This window comes from Oncorhynchus kisutch, linkage group LG3 (assembly GCF_002021735.2).
Source record: "Oncorhynchus kisutch isolate 150728-3 linkage group LG3, Okis_V2, whole genome shotgun sequence".
NCBI lineage: Eukaryota > Metazoa > Chordata > Actinopteri > Salmoniformes > Salmonidae > Oncorhynchus > Oncorhynchus kisutch.
Genome location: NC_034176.2, coordinates 53,313,958 through 53,335,534, shown reverse-complemented (window position 1 = coordinate 53,335,534; position 21,577 = coordinate 53,313,958). Strand labels below are relative to the sequence as shown.

The following is a 21,577-nucleotide window of genomic DNA, read 5'->3' as shown; positions in this document are numbered from 1 at the left end:
AAATATTCTACTTGGGAGGGGGGCACTCTCTCAAAGTACAAAAGGACGAGAAAATGTATTTGCGCAAACACACACACGCACGCACACGTTTGCACGCACGCACGCGCGCGCACACACCTGCCTTCCTTTTCCCCATTAAATATTCACACGTACAAATGAAGTCAGAATTCATACAGTATGAGTGTCATCTGTAGTAGCTAATACCACTCTTAAAACGTGGCACCGCATGCAGTCCCCTCTGGTCTCGGACACTGAAGGAGTGAGTGCAAACAGATTGCACAGATCTGTTTCAAATATTAGACTAGCGGTTGATTTCATATTAGTAAAGGTTGTGGTTTTTTGGGGCTAAAACACGTGCCCTCAGTGTGTTTGTTGTCATGCGTGGCACACACTGTTCAGTATTAGTGTGTGATATCTAGCATTCGGTGCATGACTCCACCCCAGAGCCATAGACACACAGAGTTAGGCAAACTCAGTTTCAGTTTTAGAATTACCTAGGCAGCCATATTGGCACCAAAAAGTCCAAGACCATCACATGCATGGAATATTTGGAGTCGACATAGACTATCAGTTTCCAGACTCTGTGTAGAATGTCTATGGCTCTGGTTGAAACCCTTGCATTCCGCGTAGCATGCCAGACCAGTCATTCAGTTATTTGAGTGATTCTCCGACAAGTGCAGTTAGATTGAAGCTGTGGATGATGACCAAAAGCAGGCTGGGATGGACTGACAGGTGAAAGAGGGTGAGAGGAAAAGAAGGAGACAGACATTGATAGAAAAGGGATAGAAAATACAGGACTAGATGGGTTGTGGTCAATTCCAGCTCAACTAATTCTGGAAAATAACTGAATTTCAGTTAATTAATTGGAAATCAACCACTATTTGAAATGATGTTTTTTCAATTCATTAATTGAATTTCAATGAATTCCCTGGAATATAGTAAAACCTTTGACCCCAAACCTGAAAAAGGGACAAAGACATGGACAGATGACAAAGAAAAACTGAAAGAACGAGAAAGAAAGAAAAAGAAAGAAAGAAAGAAAGAAAGAAAGAAAGAAAGAAAGAAAGAAAGAAAGAAAGAAAGAAAGAAAGAAAGAAAGAAAGAAAGAAAGAAAGAAAAAGAGAGTGAGGAGCAATAGTGAAAAATTTAAAGAGGGGTGGGGATGAGTTATTGATGGAGGAAGTGGTTGGGGTGTTGCATACAGTGAACAATTTAAAGAGGGATTGGGATGAGTTATTGATGGAGAAAGTGGTTGCAGACAGTGCCTGATAACAGTTCCCATCTGTGACAGGGTGAGTCAAAGGCATTCAAAGTGCTAAGATGGCTAGCTGGCACGTGTGCTAAATGTGTGAACTAGAGAGTGGTCAAACCAGTGTAATTCACTCCTGGTCCAAGAAGTAGGTGTGTGTGTGTGTGTGTGTGTGTGTGTGTGTGTGTCAGGCCAGCTTGCTAGCATTAAAGGAAAATTAATTTAAAAATCAAACTTCATATTCAATATTCCCCCCCCCCCTCCCTCCCAACATATGTGAAAATGGCATGGTTCTATGTTATGTAGTAAAAAATGCTATCACAAATGACATCATAAACCAATTAGTAGACAATTAGTAGAAAATGCCTACTCATAAATGGTTAAAATGCACACCGATGATTTAATTGGAAACACTTTATCTTCCTCTTATCTTTTTTTTATTTTTACTACAAAACATAGAAACACGTACTTTTCATGTATGTTGATGTTGGGGTGGTGCTGAATATGAAGTTTAACATTTTAGAAATATCCCTTTAACACACCTGTACACATCCCCAAGGATTTGATGATGAGTTGATTATTTGAGTCAGGTGTTAAAGCACTAGACTAGGACACACACATTAGCCTGCACACACTCATACTCTGGGCCCAGGAGTAAAGAAGATGGCTCTAGCCTTATTATATTCTATAGTATGTTCTATGTGATGTATGTAATACCATGTCTCACCAGCAGTGGGTGCTGTTATCAAGTGAAGAAACCCCAATTTAATACAATACAGGCACATAAAAAAAACAACAAGGACAAGTGAAGAACAGAACGTGACTCTGTCTTTCTTTTCTTCCATTCCTCCCTGTTCAACCCATCTTCCTCTCACAATATCAAACTATATAATACATACATGTACTGAGCTAATGTGAGGGGGATAGTTTTGATGTGTTACATCATTTTGGTCCTTATTATCTATATGGGAAGGTGATACTGGACACAAGTTCAATAAACAACCTCTTAACCGAGAGCTGGTTGGAAAGTGTAAAAAGTTACAAGAAAACATCAAATTAAATTCTGTGTGTGTAGGTCATGACTGAGCCCTGGTGTGCGAATGCAAGAAAGTCAGGAGAGAGTGTGAGGTCTCGAGGATACCAACGTTGTTGCTTTGTTGGTGCCGGGTGCGTCTGCCATGGTTTGGGCCATGCATGTGGAGATGCCTTGTGTCAAAGCGTGTGAGTTGAGCCGACCTGTGACTGTGGCGTTGCCGTGAGCTACGGGGATGCCGAGAGAGGTGGGGGGTGAGGGTGGGGGTAGTGGAGGGGTGTAGGGGGGAGAGGGGAGGGTCTCTACTTACCAGAGATCTGCTGGACCCCGGGCTGGTCATGTGAGCTCATCAGTTGAGCCTGAATGGTCTCAACTACACGCTTGAAACGGCGGCTGGGACCTGGTGAGAGAGGGGGAGAGAAAGAATGAGGGATGGAGAGAGTGAGGAGGAGAGAGATAGAGAGGAGGTGGAGGAAGGGAGTGAGAGAGAATGAGTGAGGTGGAGAGAGAGAGTATGAGGAGAGAGATAGAGAGGAGGTGGAGGAAGGGAGTGAGAGAGAATGAGTGAGGAGGAGAGAGATAGAGAGGAGGTGGAGGAAGGGAGTGAGAGAGAATGAGGAAGAGAGAGAGAGAGTATGAGGAGAGAGATAGAGAGGAGGTGGAGGAAGGGAGTGAGAGAGAGTGAGGAGGAGAGAGAGAGAATGAGGAGAGAGATAGAGAGGAGGTGGAGGAAGGGAGTGAGGAGGAGAGAGAGAGTATGAGGAGAGAGATAGAGAGGAGGTGGAGGAAGGGAGTGAGGAGGAGAGAGAGAGTATGAGGAGGTGGAGGAAGGGAGTGAGGAGGAGAGAGAGAGTATGAGGAGAGAGATAGAGAGGAGGTGGAGGTGGAGGAAGGGAGTGAGGAGGAGAGAGAGAGTATGAGGAGAGAGATAGAGAGGAGGTGGAGGTGGAGGAAGGGAGTGAGGAGGAGAGAGAGAGTATGAGGAGAGAGATAGAGAGGAGGTGGAGGAAGGGAGTGAGGAGGAGAGAGAGAGTATGAGGAGAGAGATAGAGAGGAGGTGGAGGTGGAGGAAGGGAGTGAGGAGGAGAGAGAGTATGAGGAGAGAGATAGAGAGGAGGTGGAGGAAGGGAGTGAGGAGGAGAGAGAGAGTATGAGGAGAGAGATAGAGAGGAGGTGGAGGAAGGGAGTGAGGAGGAGAGAGAGAGTATGAGGAGAGAGATAGAGAGGAGGTGGAGGAAGGGAGTGAGGATGAGGAGAGAGATAGAGAGGAGGTGGAGGAAGGGAGTGAGGAGGAGAGAGAGAGTATGAGGAGAGAGATAGAGTGGAGGTGGAGGAAGGGAGTGAGGAGGAGAGAGAGAGTATGAGGAGAGAGATAGAGAGGAGGTGGAGGAAGGGAGTGAGGAGAGAGAGAGTATGAGGAGAGAGATAAAGAGGAGGTGGAGGAAGGGAGTGAGGAGGAGAGAGAGAGTATGAGGAGAGAGATAGAGAGGAGGTGGAGGAAGGGAGTGAGGAGGAGAGAGAGAGAGTATGAGGGGAGAGATAGAGAGGAGGTGGAGGAAGGGAGTGAGAGAGAAATAGAGAGAAACAGAGAAAAACAGTCCTAGAACTTGATTGACTGAAACATAAGAAAGGCTTTTGAAAAGAACCCGAATAATTGACAGAAAATAAACTTGTGATGTTGAAACACACGATGTCACACCAGTAGGACGCAAAGAGTGTCAATGTTATGAAAACAAACAACATCCTTTCCATTCGACCTTTCTCACCATAGCCTCAACGAAGCTTCAATTTTAATTAAAGCGCATGCAAATCTCAAAGGAATTCAGCTGAATTCAATGAGAGTCTGTCCAACATCAATTGAACATAAGTTATCCACATGGGAATAAGCAGACAAACTGCAGAGACAACACAGAATATTTGGCTGGAGATGATGCTCCGGTGTCATTGGCCAGAGGTTGTCCTTCGAGACTCAGCAGGGACTAAAGGGCAGTGTGATCGTGGTGGGAAAAGGGCTCTGTTTCTCTGTCCTCCTTCTCACCTGACTTCCGTGTAATGGGGCTTGCATCAGCTGGTGTATGTACTTGTGCACGCATGTGCCTGCCTAGCTGCCTGCCTTTCTGTGTGTGTTACCTGAGAGCAGGGTGAAGGTGACCGAATAGATGCCGTTCTCTTTGGTGGCGGCGGTGCTCTCTGTATAGGTGATGTCCACCTGGAACTTGACCGGCTTCTGAAACACTGTAGGGCCGGCTGTGGACTTATACTCCGCCCGGAAACTTGTCTGACTGATCACACTGTGGCTCAGACTGGGGATCTATATGAGAGAGAGGAGGAGGGAGGGAGAGAGGGGGGGGGAAGGTGGGAAGCACGAGGTAGGGAAGCAGAGGGAGAGAGATTGGGAAAGGGAGGTGGAGGGTGGGAAAGAGAGAGCGAAAACAAAGAGAGAGCACAGGGGAAAAAAAGAGAGAAAATAATCCGTTTCAACACAGAGACCATGTGTGACTAGCGAGAGAAAGAATATGTACAGTGCCTTGCAAAAGTATTCATCCCCCTTGGCGTTGGACCTATTTTGTTGCATTACAACATGTCATTTAAATAGATTTTTATTTGGATTTCATGGAACGGACATACACAAAATAGTCGAAATTGGTGAAGTGAAAAATATATATAACTTGTTTAAAAAAGAAAGGTGTAAGAAAAAAGAAAAGTGGTCCGTGTCTATGTATTCACCCCCATTGAAATGAAGCCCCTAAATTAGATCTGGTGCAACCAAATACCTTCAGAAGTCACATAGTTAGTTAAATCAAGTCCACCTGTGTGGAATCTAAGTGTCACAAGATCTGTCACATGATCTCGGTATGTATACACCTGTTCTGAAAGGCCCCAGAGTCTGCAACACCACTAAGCAAGGGACACCATCAAGCAAGCAGCACCATGAAGACCAAGGAGCTCTCCAAACACGTCAGGGACAAAGCTGTGGAGAAGTACAGATTTGGGTTATAAAAGAAATATCTGAAACTTTTAACATCCCACGGAGCACCATTAAATCCATTATTAAAAAATTGAAAGTATATGGCACCACAACAAACCTGCCAAGTGAGAGCCACGCACCAAAACTCAAGGACCAGGCAAGAAGGGCATTAATCAGAGAGGCAACAAAGACACCAAAGATAAGCCTGAAAGAGATGCAAAGCTCCAAAGCGGAGATTGGAGTATCTGTCCATAGGACCACTTTAAGCTGTACACTCTACAGAGCTGGGCTTTATGGAGGTGGCCAGAAAGAAAGCCATTGCTTAAAGAAAAAAATAAGCAAACACGTTTGGTGTTCACCAAAAGGCATGTGGGTGACTCCCCAAACATATGGAAGAAGGTACTCTGGTCAGATGAGAATAAAATTGGGCTTTTTGGCCATCAAAGAAAACGCTGTGTGGCGAAAACCCAACACCTCTCATCACCCCGAGAACACCATTCCCACAGTGAAGCATGGTGATGGCAGCATCATGCTTTGGGGATGTTTTTCAGTGACAGCGACTGGGAAACTGGTCAGAATTGAAGGATTGATGGATTGCACTAAATACAGGGAAATTCTTGAGGGAAACCTGCTTCAGTCTTCCAGAGATTTGAGACTGGGACGGAGGTTCACCTTCCAACAGGACAATGACCCTAAGCATACTACTAAAGCAACACTCAAGTGGTTTAAGGGGAAACATTTAAATGTCTTGGAATGGCCCAGTCAAAGCCCAGACCTCAATCCTATTGAGAATCTGTGGTATGACTTAAAGATTGCTGTACACCCACAGAACCCATCCAATTTGAAGGAGCTGGAGCAGGTTTGTCTTGAAGAATGGGCAAAATCCCAGTGGCTAGATGTGCCAAGCTTATAAAGACATACCCCAAGAGACGTGCAGCTGTAATTGCTGCAAAAGGTGAATCTACAATGTATTGACTTTGGGGGGTGAATAGTTATGCACGCTCAAGTTCTGTTTTGTTTTTTGTGTCTTATTTCTTGTTTGTTTCACAAGAAAAAAAATGTGCATCTTCAAAGTGGTAGGCATGTTGTGTATATCAAATGATACAACTCCCCCCCCGAAATATATTTTAATTCCAGGTCGTAAGGCAACAAAATAGGTAAAATGCCAAGGGTGTGAAAACTTTCGCAAGCCACTATATATGAGCTAAAATTCAGAGAAAACGCAAGACAAAGAGAGACAAGATAAGACAGGAAGAGACAACACTGGATCTGTTACACTACAGCACAGCACTGTTAGGGACCATCAAACTCTGAGTCAATTACAATAGACAGCGGGTCACACAGCAACAACACAGTGTTGGGCTACAGAGACTAGGGTGCCTTTGAAAATACACGAAAACAAACCTGCTGGGAAATATTGCAGATAATGGGAGATAATTGGCTTTGGTTTCGGGTTAATCCAAGCCAACTACTGTAGTGTACAATGATGGTTGTGTCAGTGTCAAAGTCAGTTTCCATCCGTTGTCGTGACTGTTTGGACGCTGTGATATACCATTATAATGACACAGCTATGCACAGCGTGGCCAAGAACAACTTAAGAAGACTCAATCAAGTCCTTTCCTTGGCTCTCTTTAATGTCAGAAACCAAACTGCTGTGCACCAATCATATGCAGACTACAAAAAGCAGGCTGCTGTTCACTGATTACACAATAACACTGACCTTCACTGGGAAAGCAGCAGAGGGAAATGCAGGCAGTAGCACTGACAAAAAGTTGCTCTAAATCGAAAGATAAATCACAGTTGCTTTATAGTGAATTTATCCACTTCACCTCATGGACGAACCAATGAACATAGCCATCACTTGTGTGCTAGCTCTTGTGTGCTAGCTCAATGTTTGAAGACCAGGATGTATTTTATATAATTCCATACAATAACAAGTCAAATAGCATCATGGCGCCAGAGGAGATACCTGCTGTTTTACCTACCATCCCCTAACCAATTGTGCATTGTGTGTGTTTTTTTTGCGTTATTTCTACCTTATTTTGTACATAATGTTTCTGCCACTGTGTCTTATGACCGAAAAGTGCTTCTAGATATCAGGACAGAGATTACTCAGCCCGTACTGGAGGAATACTTTTTCTTCAACGAATCGGATGGGAAGAATTTACTTCAGACGCCCGACAAGGCCCTTATCTCTGTCATTCTCTGGAGAAAGAGACAGAGATATTGGGGGCGAAGGTAAAGGATCCGACGGCGAGCGGGTAATCTACCTTTACCATCGGTCCTATTAGCCAATGTACAAGCAATGGGATGTAAAATAGATGAACTACAATCACGTATATCCTACCAAGGGGACATTAAAAACTGTAATATCTTATGTTTCACTGAGTCATGGCTGAATGACGACATGAATAACATACACCTGCCGGGTTTTAAGATTTTTCTATGCAGGATAGAACAGCGGCTTCTGGTAAGACAAGGGGTGGGGGTCTGTGTATATTTGTAAACAACAGTTAGTGCACGAAATCTAAGGAAGTCTCGAAGTTTTGCTCACCTGAGGTAGAGTATCTCATGATAAGCTGTAGACCACACTATATACCAAGAGAGTTTTCATCTATATTATTTGTAGCTGTCTATTTACCACCACAAACCGATGCTGGCACTAAGACCTCCATCAATGAGCTGTATACGGCCATAAGTAAACAGGAAAACGCTCATCCATCCTAGTGGCCGGGGACTTTAATGCAGGGAACCTTAAATCCATTTTACCTCATTTCTACCAGAATGTTAAATGTGCAACCAGAGGGAAAAAAACTCTAGTTCACCTATACTCCACACACAGAGACGCGACAAAGCTCTCACTCGCCCTCCATTTGGTAAATTTGACCATAATTCTATTGTCGTGATTCCTGCTTACAAACTAAAACTAAAGCAGGAAGCGACAGTGACTCGGTCAGTAAGAAAGTGGTCAGATGAAGCAGATGCTAAGCTACAGGATTTTGCTTGCACAGACTGGAATATGTTCCAGGATTCTTCCGATGGCATTGAGGAGTACACCACATCAGTCACTGGCTTCATCAATAAGTGTATCGATGAAGTCGTCCCCACAGTGACCGTACATACCCCAACCAGAAGCCATGGATTACAGGCAACATTCGCACTGATCTAAAGGGTAGAGCTGCCGTTTTCAAGGAATAAGACTCTAACCCGGAAGAGTACAAGAAATCCAGCTATTCCCTCCAACGAACCATCAAACAGGCAAAGCGTCAATACAGTACTAAGGTTGAATTGTACTACACCGGCTCTGACGCTCGTCGAATGTGGCAGGGTTTGCAAATGATTATAGACTACAAAGGGAAGCAAAGCCGCGAGTAGCCCAGTGACACAAGCCTACCAGACAAGCTAAATTACTCCTATGCTCGCTTCGAGGCAAGTAACAAATAAACATGCATGAGAGCATCAGCTGTTCTGGATGACTGTGTGCTCACGCTCTCCGTATCCAATGTGAGTAACACATTTAAACAGGGCAACATTCAAAAGGCTGCAGGGCCAGACGGATTACCAGGACGTGTACTGCCAGCATGCGCTGACCAACTGGCAAGTGTCTTCACTGACATTTTCAACCTGTCCCTGACTGAGACTGTAATACCAACATGTTTCAAGGAGACCACCATAGTCCCTGTGCCCAAGAACACTAAGGTAACCTGCCTAAATGACTACCGACCCGTAGCACTCACGTCTGTATCCATGAAGTGCATTGAAAGGTTGGTCATGGCTGACATCAACACCATTATCCAAGAAACCCCTGCAATTTGCATATCGCCACCGTAGTGCCCTCAAAGTTAATCACTAAGCTATGGACTCTGGGACTAAACATCTCCCTCTGCAACTGGATCCTGGACTTCCTGACGGGCCACCCCGAGGTGGTAAGGGTAGGTAGCAACACATCTGCCATGCTGATCCTCAACACAGAGGAGGATCCTCAACACGCCATGCTCAGACCCTTCCTGTACTCCCTGTTCACTCATGACTACGTGGCCAGGCACGACTCCAACACCATCATCAAGTTTGCCGATGACACAACAGTGGTAGGCCTGATAACTGACAACGATGAAACAGCCTATAGGGAGGAGGTCAGAGACCTGGCCGTGTGGTGCCAGGACAACAACCGCTCCCTTAACGTGATCAAAGTTAAAGGAGATGATTGTGGACTGCAGAAATAGGAGCACACCCCAATTCTCATTGATGGGGCTGTAGTGGAGCAGGTTGAGAGCTTCAAGTTCCTTGGTGTCCACATCACCAACAAACTATCATGGTCCAAACACACTAAGACAGTCGTGAAGAGGGCACGACAAAGACTATTCCCCCTCAGGAGACTGAAAAGATTCAGCATGGGTCCTCAGATCCTAAAAAGGTTCTACAGCTGCAACATCAAGAGCATCCTGACCCGGTTGCATCACTGCCTGCTCGGCCTCCGACCGCAAGGCACAACAGAGGGTAGTGCGCACGGCCCAGTACATCACTGGGGCCAAGCTTCCTGCCATCCAGGACCTCTATACCAGGCAATGTCAGAGGAAGGACATAAAAATTGTCAAAGACTCTAGCCACCCTAGTCAAAGACTGTTCTCTCTGCTAGCGCACGGCAAGCGGTACCAGAGTGCCAAGTCTAAGTCCAAAATGCTTCTTAACAGCTTCTACCATTAAGCTATAAGACTCCTGAACAGCTAATCAAAGGGCTACCCAGCCCCCTCTTTTACACTGCTGCTACTCTCTGATTATTATCTACAGTGCCTTGCGAAAGTATTCGGCCCCCTTGAACTTTGCGACCTTTTACCACATTTCAGGCTTCAAACATAAAGATATAAAACTGTATTTTTTTGTGAAGAATCAACAACAAGTGGGACACAATCATGAAGTGGAACGACATTTATTGGATATTTCAATCTTTTTTAACAAATCAAAAACTGAAAAATTGGGCGTGCAAAATTATTCAGCCCCCTTAAGTTAATACTTTGTAGCGCCACCTTTTGCTGCGATTACAGCTGTAAGTCGCTTGGGGTGTCTCTATCAGTTTTGCACATCGAGAGACTGACATTTTTTCCCATTCCTCCTTGCAAAACAGCTCGAGCTCAGTGAGGTTGGATGGAGAGCATTTGTGAACAGCAGTTTTCAGTTCTTTCCACAGATTCTCGATTGGATTCAGGTCTGGACTTTGACTTAGCCATTCTAACACCTGGATATGTTTATTTTTGAACCATTCCATTGTAGATTTTGCTTTATGTTTTGGATCATTGTCTTGTTGGAAGACAAATCTCCGTCCCAGTCTCAGGTCTTTTGCAGACTCCATCAGGTTTTCTTCCAGAATGGTCCTGTATTTGGCTCCATCCATCTTCCCATCAATTTTAACCATCTTCCCTGTCCCTGCTGAAGAAGAGCAGGCCCAAACCATGATGCTGCCACCACCATGTTTGACAGTGGGGATGGTTTGTTCAGGGTGATGAGCTGTGTTGCTTTTACGCCAAACATAATGTTTTGCATTGTTGCCAAAAAGTTCAATTTTGGTTTCATCTGACCAGAGCACCTTCTTCCACATGTTTGGTGTGTCTCTCAGGTGGCTTGTGGCAACTTTTTATGGATATCTTTAAGAAATGGCTTTCTTCTTGCCACTCTTCCATAAAGGCCAGATTTGTGCAATATACGACTGATTGTTGTCCTATGGACAGAGTCTCCCACCTCAGCTGTAGATCTCTGCAGTTCATCCAGAGTGATCATGGGCCTCTTGGCTGCATCTCTGATCAGTCTTCTCCTTGTATGAGCTGAAAGTTTAGAGGGACGGCCAGGTCTTGGTAGATTTGCAGTGGTCTGATATTCCTTCCATTTCAATATTATCGCTTGCACAGTGCTCCTTGGGATGTTTAAAGCTTGGGAAATCTTCTTGTATCCAAATCCGGCTTTAAACTTCTTCACAACAGTATCTCGGACCTGCCTGGTGTGTTCCTTGTTCTTCATGATGCTCTCTGCGCTTTTAACGGACCTCTGAGACTATCACAGTGCAGGTGCATTTATACGGAGACTTGATTACACACAGGTGGATTGTATTTATCATCATTAGTCATTTAGGTCAACATTGGATCATTCAGAGATCCTCACTGAACTTCTGGAGAGAGTTTGCTGCACTGAAAGTAAAGGGGCTGAATAATTTTTCATTTTTTGATTTGTTAAAAAATTTTGAAATATCCAATAAACGTCGTTCCACTTCATGATTGTGTCCCACTTGTTGTTGATTCTTCACAAAAAAATACAGTTTTATATCTTTATGTTTGAAGCCTGAAATGTGGCAAAAGGTCGCAAAGTTCAAGGGGGCCGAATACTTTCGCAAGGCACTGTATGTGTAGTCACTTTAACTCTACCTACATGTACATATTACCTCAATTGCCTCGACTAACCGGTGCCCCCGCACATTGACTCTGTAACGGTACCACCTGTATATAGCCTCGCTATTGTTATTTCACTGCTGCCGTTGAATTATTTGTTAATTCACTTATTCGCTTATTTTTCTTAAAACTTAAAGCATTGTTGGTTAAGGGCTTGTAAGTAAGCATTTCACTGTAAGGTATTCCGTTGTACCTGTTGTATTTGGCGCATGTGACAAATACAATTTGAATTGATTTGATCATAAGTAGGGAGGTGACAAAGGAGGGAGAGAGAGAGTGAGAGAGAGAGAGAGAGAGAGAGAGAGAGAGAGAGAGAGAGAGAGAGAGAGAGAGAGAAAGAGAGAGAGAGAGAGAGAGAGAGAGGGAGAGAGAGGGAGAGAGAGAGAGAGAGAGAGAGAGAGAGGGAGAGACAGAGAGAGAGAGAGAGAGAGAGAGAGGGAGAGAGAGAGGAGATACACATACAGTTGATGGAGAGGGAGAGAAAGAGGAGAGAAAGAGGAGTGGTGAGGAGTAAAAAGGAGTGGTGAGGAGTAAAAAGGAGTGGTGAGGAGTAAAAGGAGTGGTGAGGAGTAAAGAGGAGTGGTGAGGAGTAAAAAGGAGTGGTGAGGAGTGAAAAGGAGTGGTGAGGAGTAAAAAGGAGTGGTGAGGAGCTCTTACAGAGAGGAAGGCGTGAACGATGTCTGCTTTGATGGAGCTGAGAGGCTTGTCTCTGATCACCACAAAGATCTGCTCCTCTTTCTCCAGGTTGATGAAGTTACCAAACCATGACTTCTTGGCAAGCCTGCAGGGAGGGAGAAAAAAATGGTGCATTCTCACAGACACGTACAAGTCAGCAAACTAGAAGGACACACACTCACTTAATTTAGTATCTGCTGGAGAGAAGACTAATGCATCATGTTGAGAGGACAATTAACATAGTGCCACACTCATTTGCATATTGCAACATTTATCATTCTTTGTCTGATCCGTAAGGGCAATGAACAGCAACTGTTTAAGGGAGTAGTGTTAAATTCAATGTTCTTCTAATCTAAAACCACTTTGTCCCTCCTAGCCTGGTCCAGGTGTGTATTTCAACCAACTGGTGACTATAATGCATGCCATATAGTCAGAGGAGTTGGTAAAAGCACATTCATATCTGAACCAGGCTATTCTGTTTCTACCTCCCGCTATCATCTAACTTCAACCCTTGTGCATGTTCTGTAAGCCCTCTTCCTCCCTCTGTCAAAATAGCTTCATATTGGTCCCCAATAGCAATGACATCATCCTGACTACCTTTGCTACTAACCTACCTCAAGGCCCCTTCCTTGTTTCTGCCTCATCTCCAACTATCCAACCAGACCCTAGCTGTGTCTTCCTCTGTCTGTGAAGCAAACTGGAACAAAACCACTCAAATATTCATGCGGAACAACTCCCTAAAAATAGCCCAATCAACAGGAAGGAGAGTCCAATCTGCATAATTGTGCGGATTGTTCACACAGGACTCTTGGGCAGAATCCCTACTGCCTGTACCTTACATAGTCACTCTCCCAATGGCGAAAACAGCAAAGGTAGAATGAGTTGACTTTCATGCACATGCATGTAACAGAGGTGGTTCAGTGACCCACAATCAAGTGACGAATCTCCTTGCCTGAGACCTGCAGCTTCCTGAACTAATGTCTCCAGACATCAGCTTAACGGGCCAACATCAGTGAATCACAATCACTAGTGACCTTGCCTGAAACCTATTTATTTTCTTCTTTTTTTTAGGGGGTGGATCAGCTATACTATTGCAGATCGATTGTGGCTTCCATCAATGTAATTGTCTGCATCATTTTCAATCCCACGTATATATCATTTTTGTAAATATATCTATAAAATATATCTATAAATATATTTGTATATATTTTCCTTTATTATTTTCCCCTAACCCTACAACCCCTCAGCTAATTTGAGTAAACTAATGGACAATACCACTTAGGCTTCTACTTCCAGCTTATACATATTATATACATTTTACAGACACAGTATATTTTACAATAGTTATCTTTTTTTTGTTGTCCCATCCTTCAGCTCCACTCAACCCCTCCCATCTATCTCTGAACACTATCCAGTTTTGACTTCTATTTGCCATATATTTTTCAACTGTGCTGTGATTTTTCAAAAAAGTTCTGAACCTTTCTATTCGAATAGTTTATACAGATTGCGACCAAAAAACAAGCTTGGCAATTGCTAAATCCTTAGCAATCTACACAAAATACCCTATAATGACAAAGTGGAAACAGGTTTTTAGAAAAGTTTGCAAATTTATACAAATAAATAAAAACAGAAATACCTTATTTCCATAAGTATTCAGACACTTTGTTATGAGACTCGATATTGAGCTCAGGAGCATCATGTTTCCATTGATCATCCTTGAGATGTTTCTACAACTGGATTGGAGTCCACTGGTAAATTCAACTGATTGGACATGATTTGGAAAGACACTCACCTGTCTATATAAGGTCCCACAGTTGACAGTGCATGTCAGAGCAAAAACCAAGCCATGAGGTCGAAGGAATTGTCCATAGCGCTCCGAGACAGGATTGTGTCGAGACCATGTGCCATGGAATTGGTACGTACAAAATCTCTTCCCAACTATTCTGCAGCTGCAAATTTTTTGGTCTCACTTTTGGATAAATACCGTGCCCAATTTCCACTTCCTGCTACTCATGTGAAGAATATAAGATATGCATATTATTAGTAGATTTGGATAGAAAACACTTGGAAGTTTCTAAAACTGTTTGAATCATGTCTGCAGGCAAAACCCAGAGGACTTTTTTGTTTGTTTTAGGTCTATGTCTGTTCATTCTCGAAACAATATTTCTTTGGCACTTGTTTGCAGTTCCTACCGCTTCCTCTGAATGTCACCAGTCTTTGGAATTTGGTTGAGGTTATTCCTTTGTGCAATGAAGAGTACGGCCATCTAGGAACTGGGTAACACTGTTGAGAGTTGCGCAGGACTTGAAAAGTAGCGTTGGTTTGTTGTCTTCCTCTATTGAACACAGATAGACCCGTCTTCAATTTGATCGATTTTTAACATTCAAAAATACCTAATGTTGTATTACAAAAGTAGTTTGAAATGTTTTGGCAAAGTTCACAGGTAACTTTTGAAGTGACGTAGTGATGTTGAGCAAATTGGAAGCTGTTTTTTAGCGCCTGCAGGGTTGAAATATGCTACTCTCTTTGTTTACTGTTGTGCTATCATCAGATAATAGCTTCTTATGCTTTCGCCGAAAAGCACAACGAGTGTAGCTTTAATTTAGTATCGTACATGTGTGATTTAGTGAAAGTTAGATTTTTATATAATTTTATTTGAATTTGCCGCGCTGCATTTTCCCTGGCTTTTGGCCAAGTGGGACGCTTGCGTCCCCTATCCTAGAGAGGTTCAATTAAACTGGTATACTTTTTTATTCATCACAATTTTCTTGAACCTATTTTGGTCTTTAATGCAGGGCTGACAGACAAATTCCTTACTTTTTCCCCCTTCCACTTCCATTTTTGCAGTAATGCTGCAATTAGTTGGTTGTAATTTTGAGTAGAGCAGACATTTCCATATATTTTTGTTAGCTGCATGTGTGATGTAACAGTCCTATTTATGATATCATTTTTCAAAGATTTTACAATTTTTTTAATGTTTTTCTCCAAATATATATATATATATATATATATATATATGTATTCTTTTCAATTAGTATATTTGAGTTTAACCATAATATTTGTTCAGTCTTTTCTGGTGAAATAAACTGAAATTGCAACAAACTTTCTATGGCTTGTTAAATTTTTTTAGATATTTTGGAGAATATTTCATTTTCAAATAACCGAAAGTGAGAGGTTGTAATCTGAATAAAATAAAAAATGCCATTCTTGAACATGGGGTGAGACATTCATACTAATCTCATACTTTCATACTAATCTGCTAAAGAACCCGTTTGGATTTAAGTACATATTTTGTATGACTGAAGCCTTTAGGTCTAATGCTTTAATATTGAATTATTTCTGCCCTCATAATTCATTTTATTTTATTTAACTAGGCAAGTCAGTTAAGAACAAATTCTTATTTTCAATGACAGCCTAGGAACCAGTGGGTTAACTGCCTGTTCAGGGGCAGAACGACAGATTTGTACCTTGTCAGCTCAGGGATTTGAACTTGCATCCTTCCGGTTACTAGCCCAACGCTCTAACCACTAGGCTACCCTGCCGCCCCTATAAATAGGCCTGTTTAACTTTGTCTCTCTTGCCATTCCAAATCAAATGGAATCCTTTTTTTTCTCGTATAATTTAAAAAACAAGTCACTAGGTGAACGCAAGGCCATAAGCATATAGGCCTACTGGAATATGACTAAAGATAGGTATTTTCCTGAAGACTTGCGTTAGACCTCGGAAAGAACACCTACAGACCACCTACGGGTCCCTATGGTGCTTGACCTCTAATTTTTTAGTAAAAGGCATAAGCTGACGCAAACCCAACAATGTTCTGTAGAGGTACTGACTATAGGAGAGTAAACTATAAATAAGAAAGAAAGTCTCACACTCTAGTTATGCTCCCAAACATTTAATGGATATAGCAAACAAATGTTTCGGTACACAGTGCCTTCTTCAGGGTTTTGGGAGCATAACTAGGGGGTGCGACTTTCTTTCTTTACCTCAATGTTTGTCAAATGTTGTATTTATGTTTTCCTGGGTCACTCACTCTGGTGAAGAGTCTGGTGTGAGGCTGGACATGTCCTCCTGGGTGGGAACTGTGGAGAGAGGCAGAAAACAACATCAAACGTGAAAGGTTAAAGGCCCAATGGAGTCAAAAAACATGATTTTTCTGTGTTTGATATATATTTCCACACTATGATGTTGGAATACTACTGTGAAATTGTGAAGATGATGATGACCCTTTTAGTGTAAGAGCTGTTTGAAAAGGCCGCCTGAAATTTCAGCCTTTTTGGGTGGGACAGAGTTTTGGCCGACCTGGTGATACCACCAGGAAGTACATAGACCAACAAGAATGTACTTAATTGTTACCTCAAAAATGATTTGATATGGAGATAAAAACGTCTGTATTGGACCTTTAAAGGTGAAAAGGTCAGACAAATGGGCAACATCGCTTGATTGACATCTGTGAGGGTTTTATTTATTATTATCTTTTTTTATCACTTGATCTTTTCTATGTACATGAATAATGTATAGTGCATAAGTACAACATAAAGCCCAAAATCTTATGCTTATAAATTGGTTGGTCTTTTACCATTGTAATACCATTATCTACAAAGGTTCTTCTGGATAAGATGGACAATATCCCTTCAAGTTGTAGAAATGATGTTAGGGGAAAGGAACGGGATACCTAGCCAGTTGCACAGCTGAATGCGTTCAACCAGGAAGCAGTTGTTGTGGGGGTTAATTGCCTTGCTCAAGGGCAGAACAGCAGAGTTTTCCACCTTGCTGGCTCTAGCGTTCTGTCCCAACGCTCTAACCGCTAGGCTACCTGCCGCCCCTTAGTAATTAGGGATTGAACCGTGAACCGTCACCGTGCAGCACACATTACATGGCAACCTACCTACAGGCATGAAAGTGTTATACCACTCATTAGAAGAAGAAAAACACACACTACAGTTTCTCCCATTACATATATGAGCTTGCACGCTTTGAGAACCATCATAACGGTAAAGCTCTGATGCTATGCGCTCCTCATAACTCCTGATGCTATGCGCTCCTCTCATTAGGGAATGGAATAGCCGTTGATTGATAATGTATATGACCAATCATATAGAATTTAAAGGGACTAGCATAAAGAACCCCTCCCGTTGGTTTAACAAGATTACATCACAGCGTATAGGACAGGACGATTACTGTTAACCCTCTTGAGATGAAGGCAGAAATCCCCCTGTGCTAAGCGCTAATGCTAGCACTCTACTGGGAGAGTGTCAAATATTCTTAACAGGGCAGTATGACTTGTTCTACTGTTCACCAGAAGCGTGTACAGGTAGGATTTTAAAACGCATGGTGACCAATCCCCTCGACCAGGTGGTTCCAGCACGTCCTTGCGCTGGGGATTATCTACGCAGCCCAGAAGGATGTAGCTGTGAGCCACCAAAGGGTCCCTTTTCCTACACCCACCGTGAGTGTGTGTGGAAATCCTGCCTTATTCCCTCACCTCTCGTCGCCCTCCATAAGTCTCCTACCCCAGTCCAGTCCAGTACCTTGCATTTTCCTGCGATGGAAGCGTGGCGAGCCCAGGAAGCTATTCTTGATGGAGTTGAGACGCGTCCTCCAGGGCAACCCGCCGATGGAGGGGCTGGGGGGCGGCGTGGGGCTAGGGGTGCCCGCTGGGCTCTCCTTTGGCGTGTGCACCGGAGTGCCCTTGGGGGTAGGGAGGGGGCTCCCCCGCGGAGAGGGGTGGGGAGTCACCTGTATGGTGGGGACAGATTTGTGACCGTTGTGGTCAGGGTGGAGGCGGTGCCGGTGGAGGGGGGACATGGGTGGCGCCGGCGACAGGGGGATGGAGAGCTTGGGGGGCACAGTGAGGGGCGGGTGGCGGCGTGGCCGCGGGCTGTTGGGGACGTAGGGGGGGCTGCCCAGGGGTGAGGAGGGGGAGGTGGGCTCCGACTTGGGGGTGGTTGGGCTGTCAGCTGAGTTGGGAAGGGGGTTGGACCTGGTGGTCTGAAGGGGCTTCTCAGACACTTTGGGCTTGGCGGGGAGGGTCTGTGTGCGGGGGTGCATCAGGGGGGACCCCATCTTTGGCGTGTAGGAGTTTGGAAGCGGGTGTGGGTGCACGCGGTTGGCCCCCCCTACCCCGTTATGGTTAAGGCGGAACTCTGGGGAATGGGTGGGGCTACAGTTGGGCGACTGACAGAGGTCCGGCGACTGGGGCGGGATAAAGAAGCGCCGGACCGGCTGCGATTGGACATGCACCGTTAGATTGACAGCGCAGGCAGCCAATGAGAGACCACGCCCATAAGCCAGGGGACATATATAGAAAACACCACAGGCCAATAATGGTGTATTGCAATGAAAAGGCACCAGGAAAAAAACAGAAATATAGTAAGAAATGACATGGAGGAGAGGATAGGTGGAGCGAGTGACACACAGGCAGGGAGAGTGATGAGAGTGCAGAAAGAAAGACAAGAAGAACATGCCATTAGCATAACCAGCCAACCAGGAGGCAGCAGCACCATGGGGGGAGAGAAGTGTAGAAAATTACAAGCATTCATGAAGCCAAACCCAAACCGGCAACTGAAACAGCATCCAAAGCTAACTGCATTAGCTTCCAGAAAGCAGCCATTCTGCATGCACAATGCTGTGGTATGAATGACATAGCAACTATCATGACAAGACATGAAAGTTTATTACAGCTTATGAAAACTGGCACGTATTAAAAGTTTATGCAAGGTTTAATGGCTTTTTGTTGTGTCACTCATATGGCAGCATTATGAAGGCAGCATTATGTAGCATTTATGACGACTGCCTTTGTGAAGTGATCCTCGTTAAATATAACGCATGAGTGTGTATGTCTCTGTGTGTGTGTGTATGTCTCTGTGTGTTTGTGTGTGTGTGTGTGTGTGTGTGTGTGTGTGTGTGTGTGTGTGTGTGTGTGTGTGTGTGTGTGTGTGTGTGTGTGTGTGTGTGTGTGTGTGTGTGTGTGTGTGTGTGTGTGTGTGTGTGTGTGCGTGCGTGCGTGCATGTGGGTGCTATAACGTTTAAAGGTGAAATTACACTCCTAAACCCTAATCGCCATATACATCAGTAGAGTGATCCCATCAATGTGTGCCATAACATGTAGCCTTACATAATCGGCACAATATTTATACTTAAAAAAAGGGGGACTAAAATGGCCCTGTCTGAACAAAGTCCTTTACAGTGTCACTCATAAAAAAAAGAATATGAAGTAACATTTAGGCACAAAACCCCTGCTGGGGTTTGCTGAGATAGAAATATTTGCCAGAAAGAAATATCCTCAACTATGGAAACTTCTACAGAATCCTTCATAACACAGACTGTTCCCGCAAGAAGAGGCAGAATATGTGATGACTGCATGTTTGTGTCCTCGCTAAGGGCTGGCTTTAAAAATGCATGGCCATAGTAAAAAAGAATGGAGGAACTGTGCATGCTAGCTAAGAGCTGGCTAGTTGATTTGTAGCCCTAACCTTTACAGTCATCTTATATAACAATGTATTCCCTAATCGAAGATGACTTTGGATGGATTACTATGTTACTATCTTATAGTAGTGGTCATTGACCCCCAAAACACCACATATGGGATTTATAATAATGGATGTGTTTGCAATCTGATGAGCTGTTGGGGGGAATTAAGAACTTTAAAACAAGAACGATGGGGTTCCCTCATCAGTACTTAAGCCCTTATGAGACCTCACATGGATCCAATAATACATCACCAGAAGCCCTATGACATACAGCCTACATAGCTCTGTCATAACAACGATATGACAACAGTCCTGACGGGTCATGGTAACCAACAGTATATTACAGTATAACAAATGAAACAACCCATTAATGAATTATAAACCGTACAAAAAATATATTCTGGGACCCACACTAATACCTCATATCAGCGTTATGTCAGGTGCCATACCTCGTGCCCTGTGTTTTGAGCTATCATGTCACATTACATAGATTTGAACCTTTATTTGACATTTTTACCAGAAATAGAATTACATACAAAAATGGAAGAAATTGTCTGAGGATGGTGCTGACATACCATCTATACCATCTGACATACGAAATAAAAACAGTGTTTGAACAAAAGGCTTTAAATACAGTTCAAATCCAGGTCATGTGACATGTTCAGACACCACAGGGCCCTAGTCATAAACTGTCATAGGGTATAGTGGCTGATAGCTTTGCACTATTCTCATGACAGGATTATCCAGGCTTCATGTCAGATGGTCTTTCGGAGAGGTTTTTACCATGGATTCCTCTATGAGCTGCCCTATGTATAGCCTTATGAGCTGCCCTATGTATAGCCTTATGAGCTGCCCTATGTATAGCCTTATGAGCTGCCCTATGTATAGCCTTATGAGCTGCCCTATGTATAGCCTTATGAGCTGCCCTATGTATAGCCTTATGAGCTGCCCTATGTATAGCCTTATGAGCGGCCGTAGCGAGTGAATAGCAGTGTGGGCATTCCGGTGACATCCACAGCACAGCAGAGCTAGCGGTGAGGTGAGTTGGTGCGATGCAGTGTGGGCCCCGAGTGGGCCAGTGGGTGGTACGGGACAACCAAACTCTTACCCTGGGACTGCTGAGAGGACTAGTGGAGAGACCGGAGGATGCTCCGCTGATAGACCGTGACCTGTAGACACAGAGACACACACACACACACACACACACACACAGGGTTAAAGACATCCTCTGACAATATCATATGTGTGCTACAACGGGAAAACACTGAACACTACAATATGACCACCCACTGGCACACCCCTAGCCGGAGGGAGGACAAAAAGCTCCAAAAGGATATAACCTTCAAAAGGATTAGGACAAAGTTGCCCCTATATACTGATCTAAGATTGGTTTTGGGATTTACCCTCATAATGGTTAAAAGTTGCAATTTGGGAGGGTAAGCTGATACGTGCCTAATGGCGTGTTCTACCTGAGGCTTCTGGAAGAAGTAGAGGAGAAGAGATCAGAAGAAGACGAGTTCATTAACGTAGCTACCTTGAACACAGTTGTATGTGGCTGTAGCACTTTGTGTGCCAGCTCTCTGTACTTTTTTTGAAGACTTTGCCCTGAGCATAAAAGGTTGGCGGAGATTCAGTCATACAGGGTAAGTAGAGGAGATTGACTCAAACAAGGATGGATAACACTGGATGTAGCCGGGGTTATTTCAACCCCTGGGGAGGGGGGTCTGTTTAGGTTGGGATTTCCGA

At 43.9% G+C, this 21,577-nt stretch overlaps 1 protein-coding gene across 4 annotated transcripts in view; it reads right to left on the bottom strand.

Annotated features, from left to right (window-relative positions):
* brsk2b (BR serine/threonine kinase 2b) overlaps positions 1–21,577 on the bottom strand; it is a 179,944-nt gene that overhangs the window by 9,142 nt on the left and 149,225 nt on the right. For 2 of the 4 annotated variants that reach the window (XM_031808120.1, XM_031808124.1), the window contains exons 13-18: positions 20,940–21,000; positions 17,891–18,098; positions 16,393–16,441; positions 12,342–12,465; positions 4,413–4,593; positions 2,593–2,682 (exon numbers count right to left, since the gene is read on the bottom strand). In XM_031808120.1, the coding sequence (XP_031663980.1) occupies positions 2,593–2,682; positions 4,413–4,593; positions 12,342–12,465; positions 16,393–16,441; positions 17,891–18,098; positions 20,940–21,000 (713 nt within the window). Of the gene's footprint in view, positions 1–2,592; positions 2,683–4,412; positions 4,594–12,341; positions 12,466–16,392; positions 16,442–17,890; positions 18,585–20,939; positions 21,001–21,577 lie in introns of all 4 variants that reach the window. The other 2 variants (XM_031808116.1, XM_031808117.1) reach the window with 1 other exon arrangement.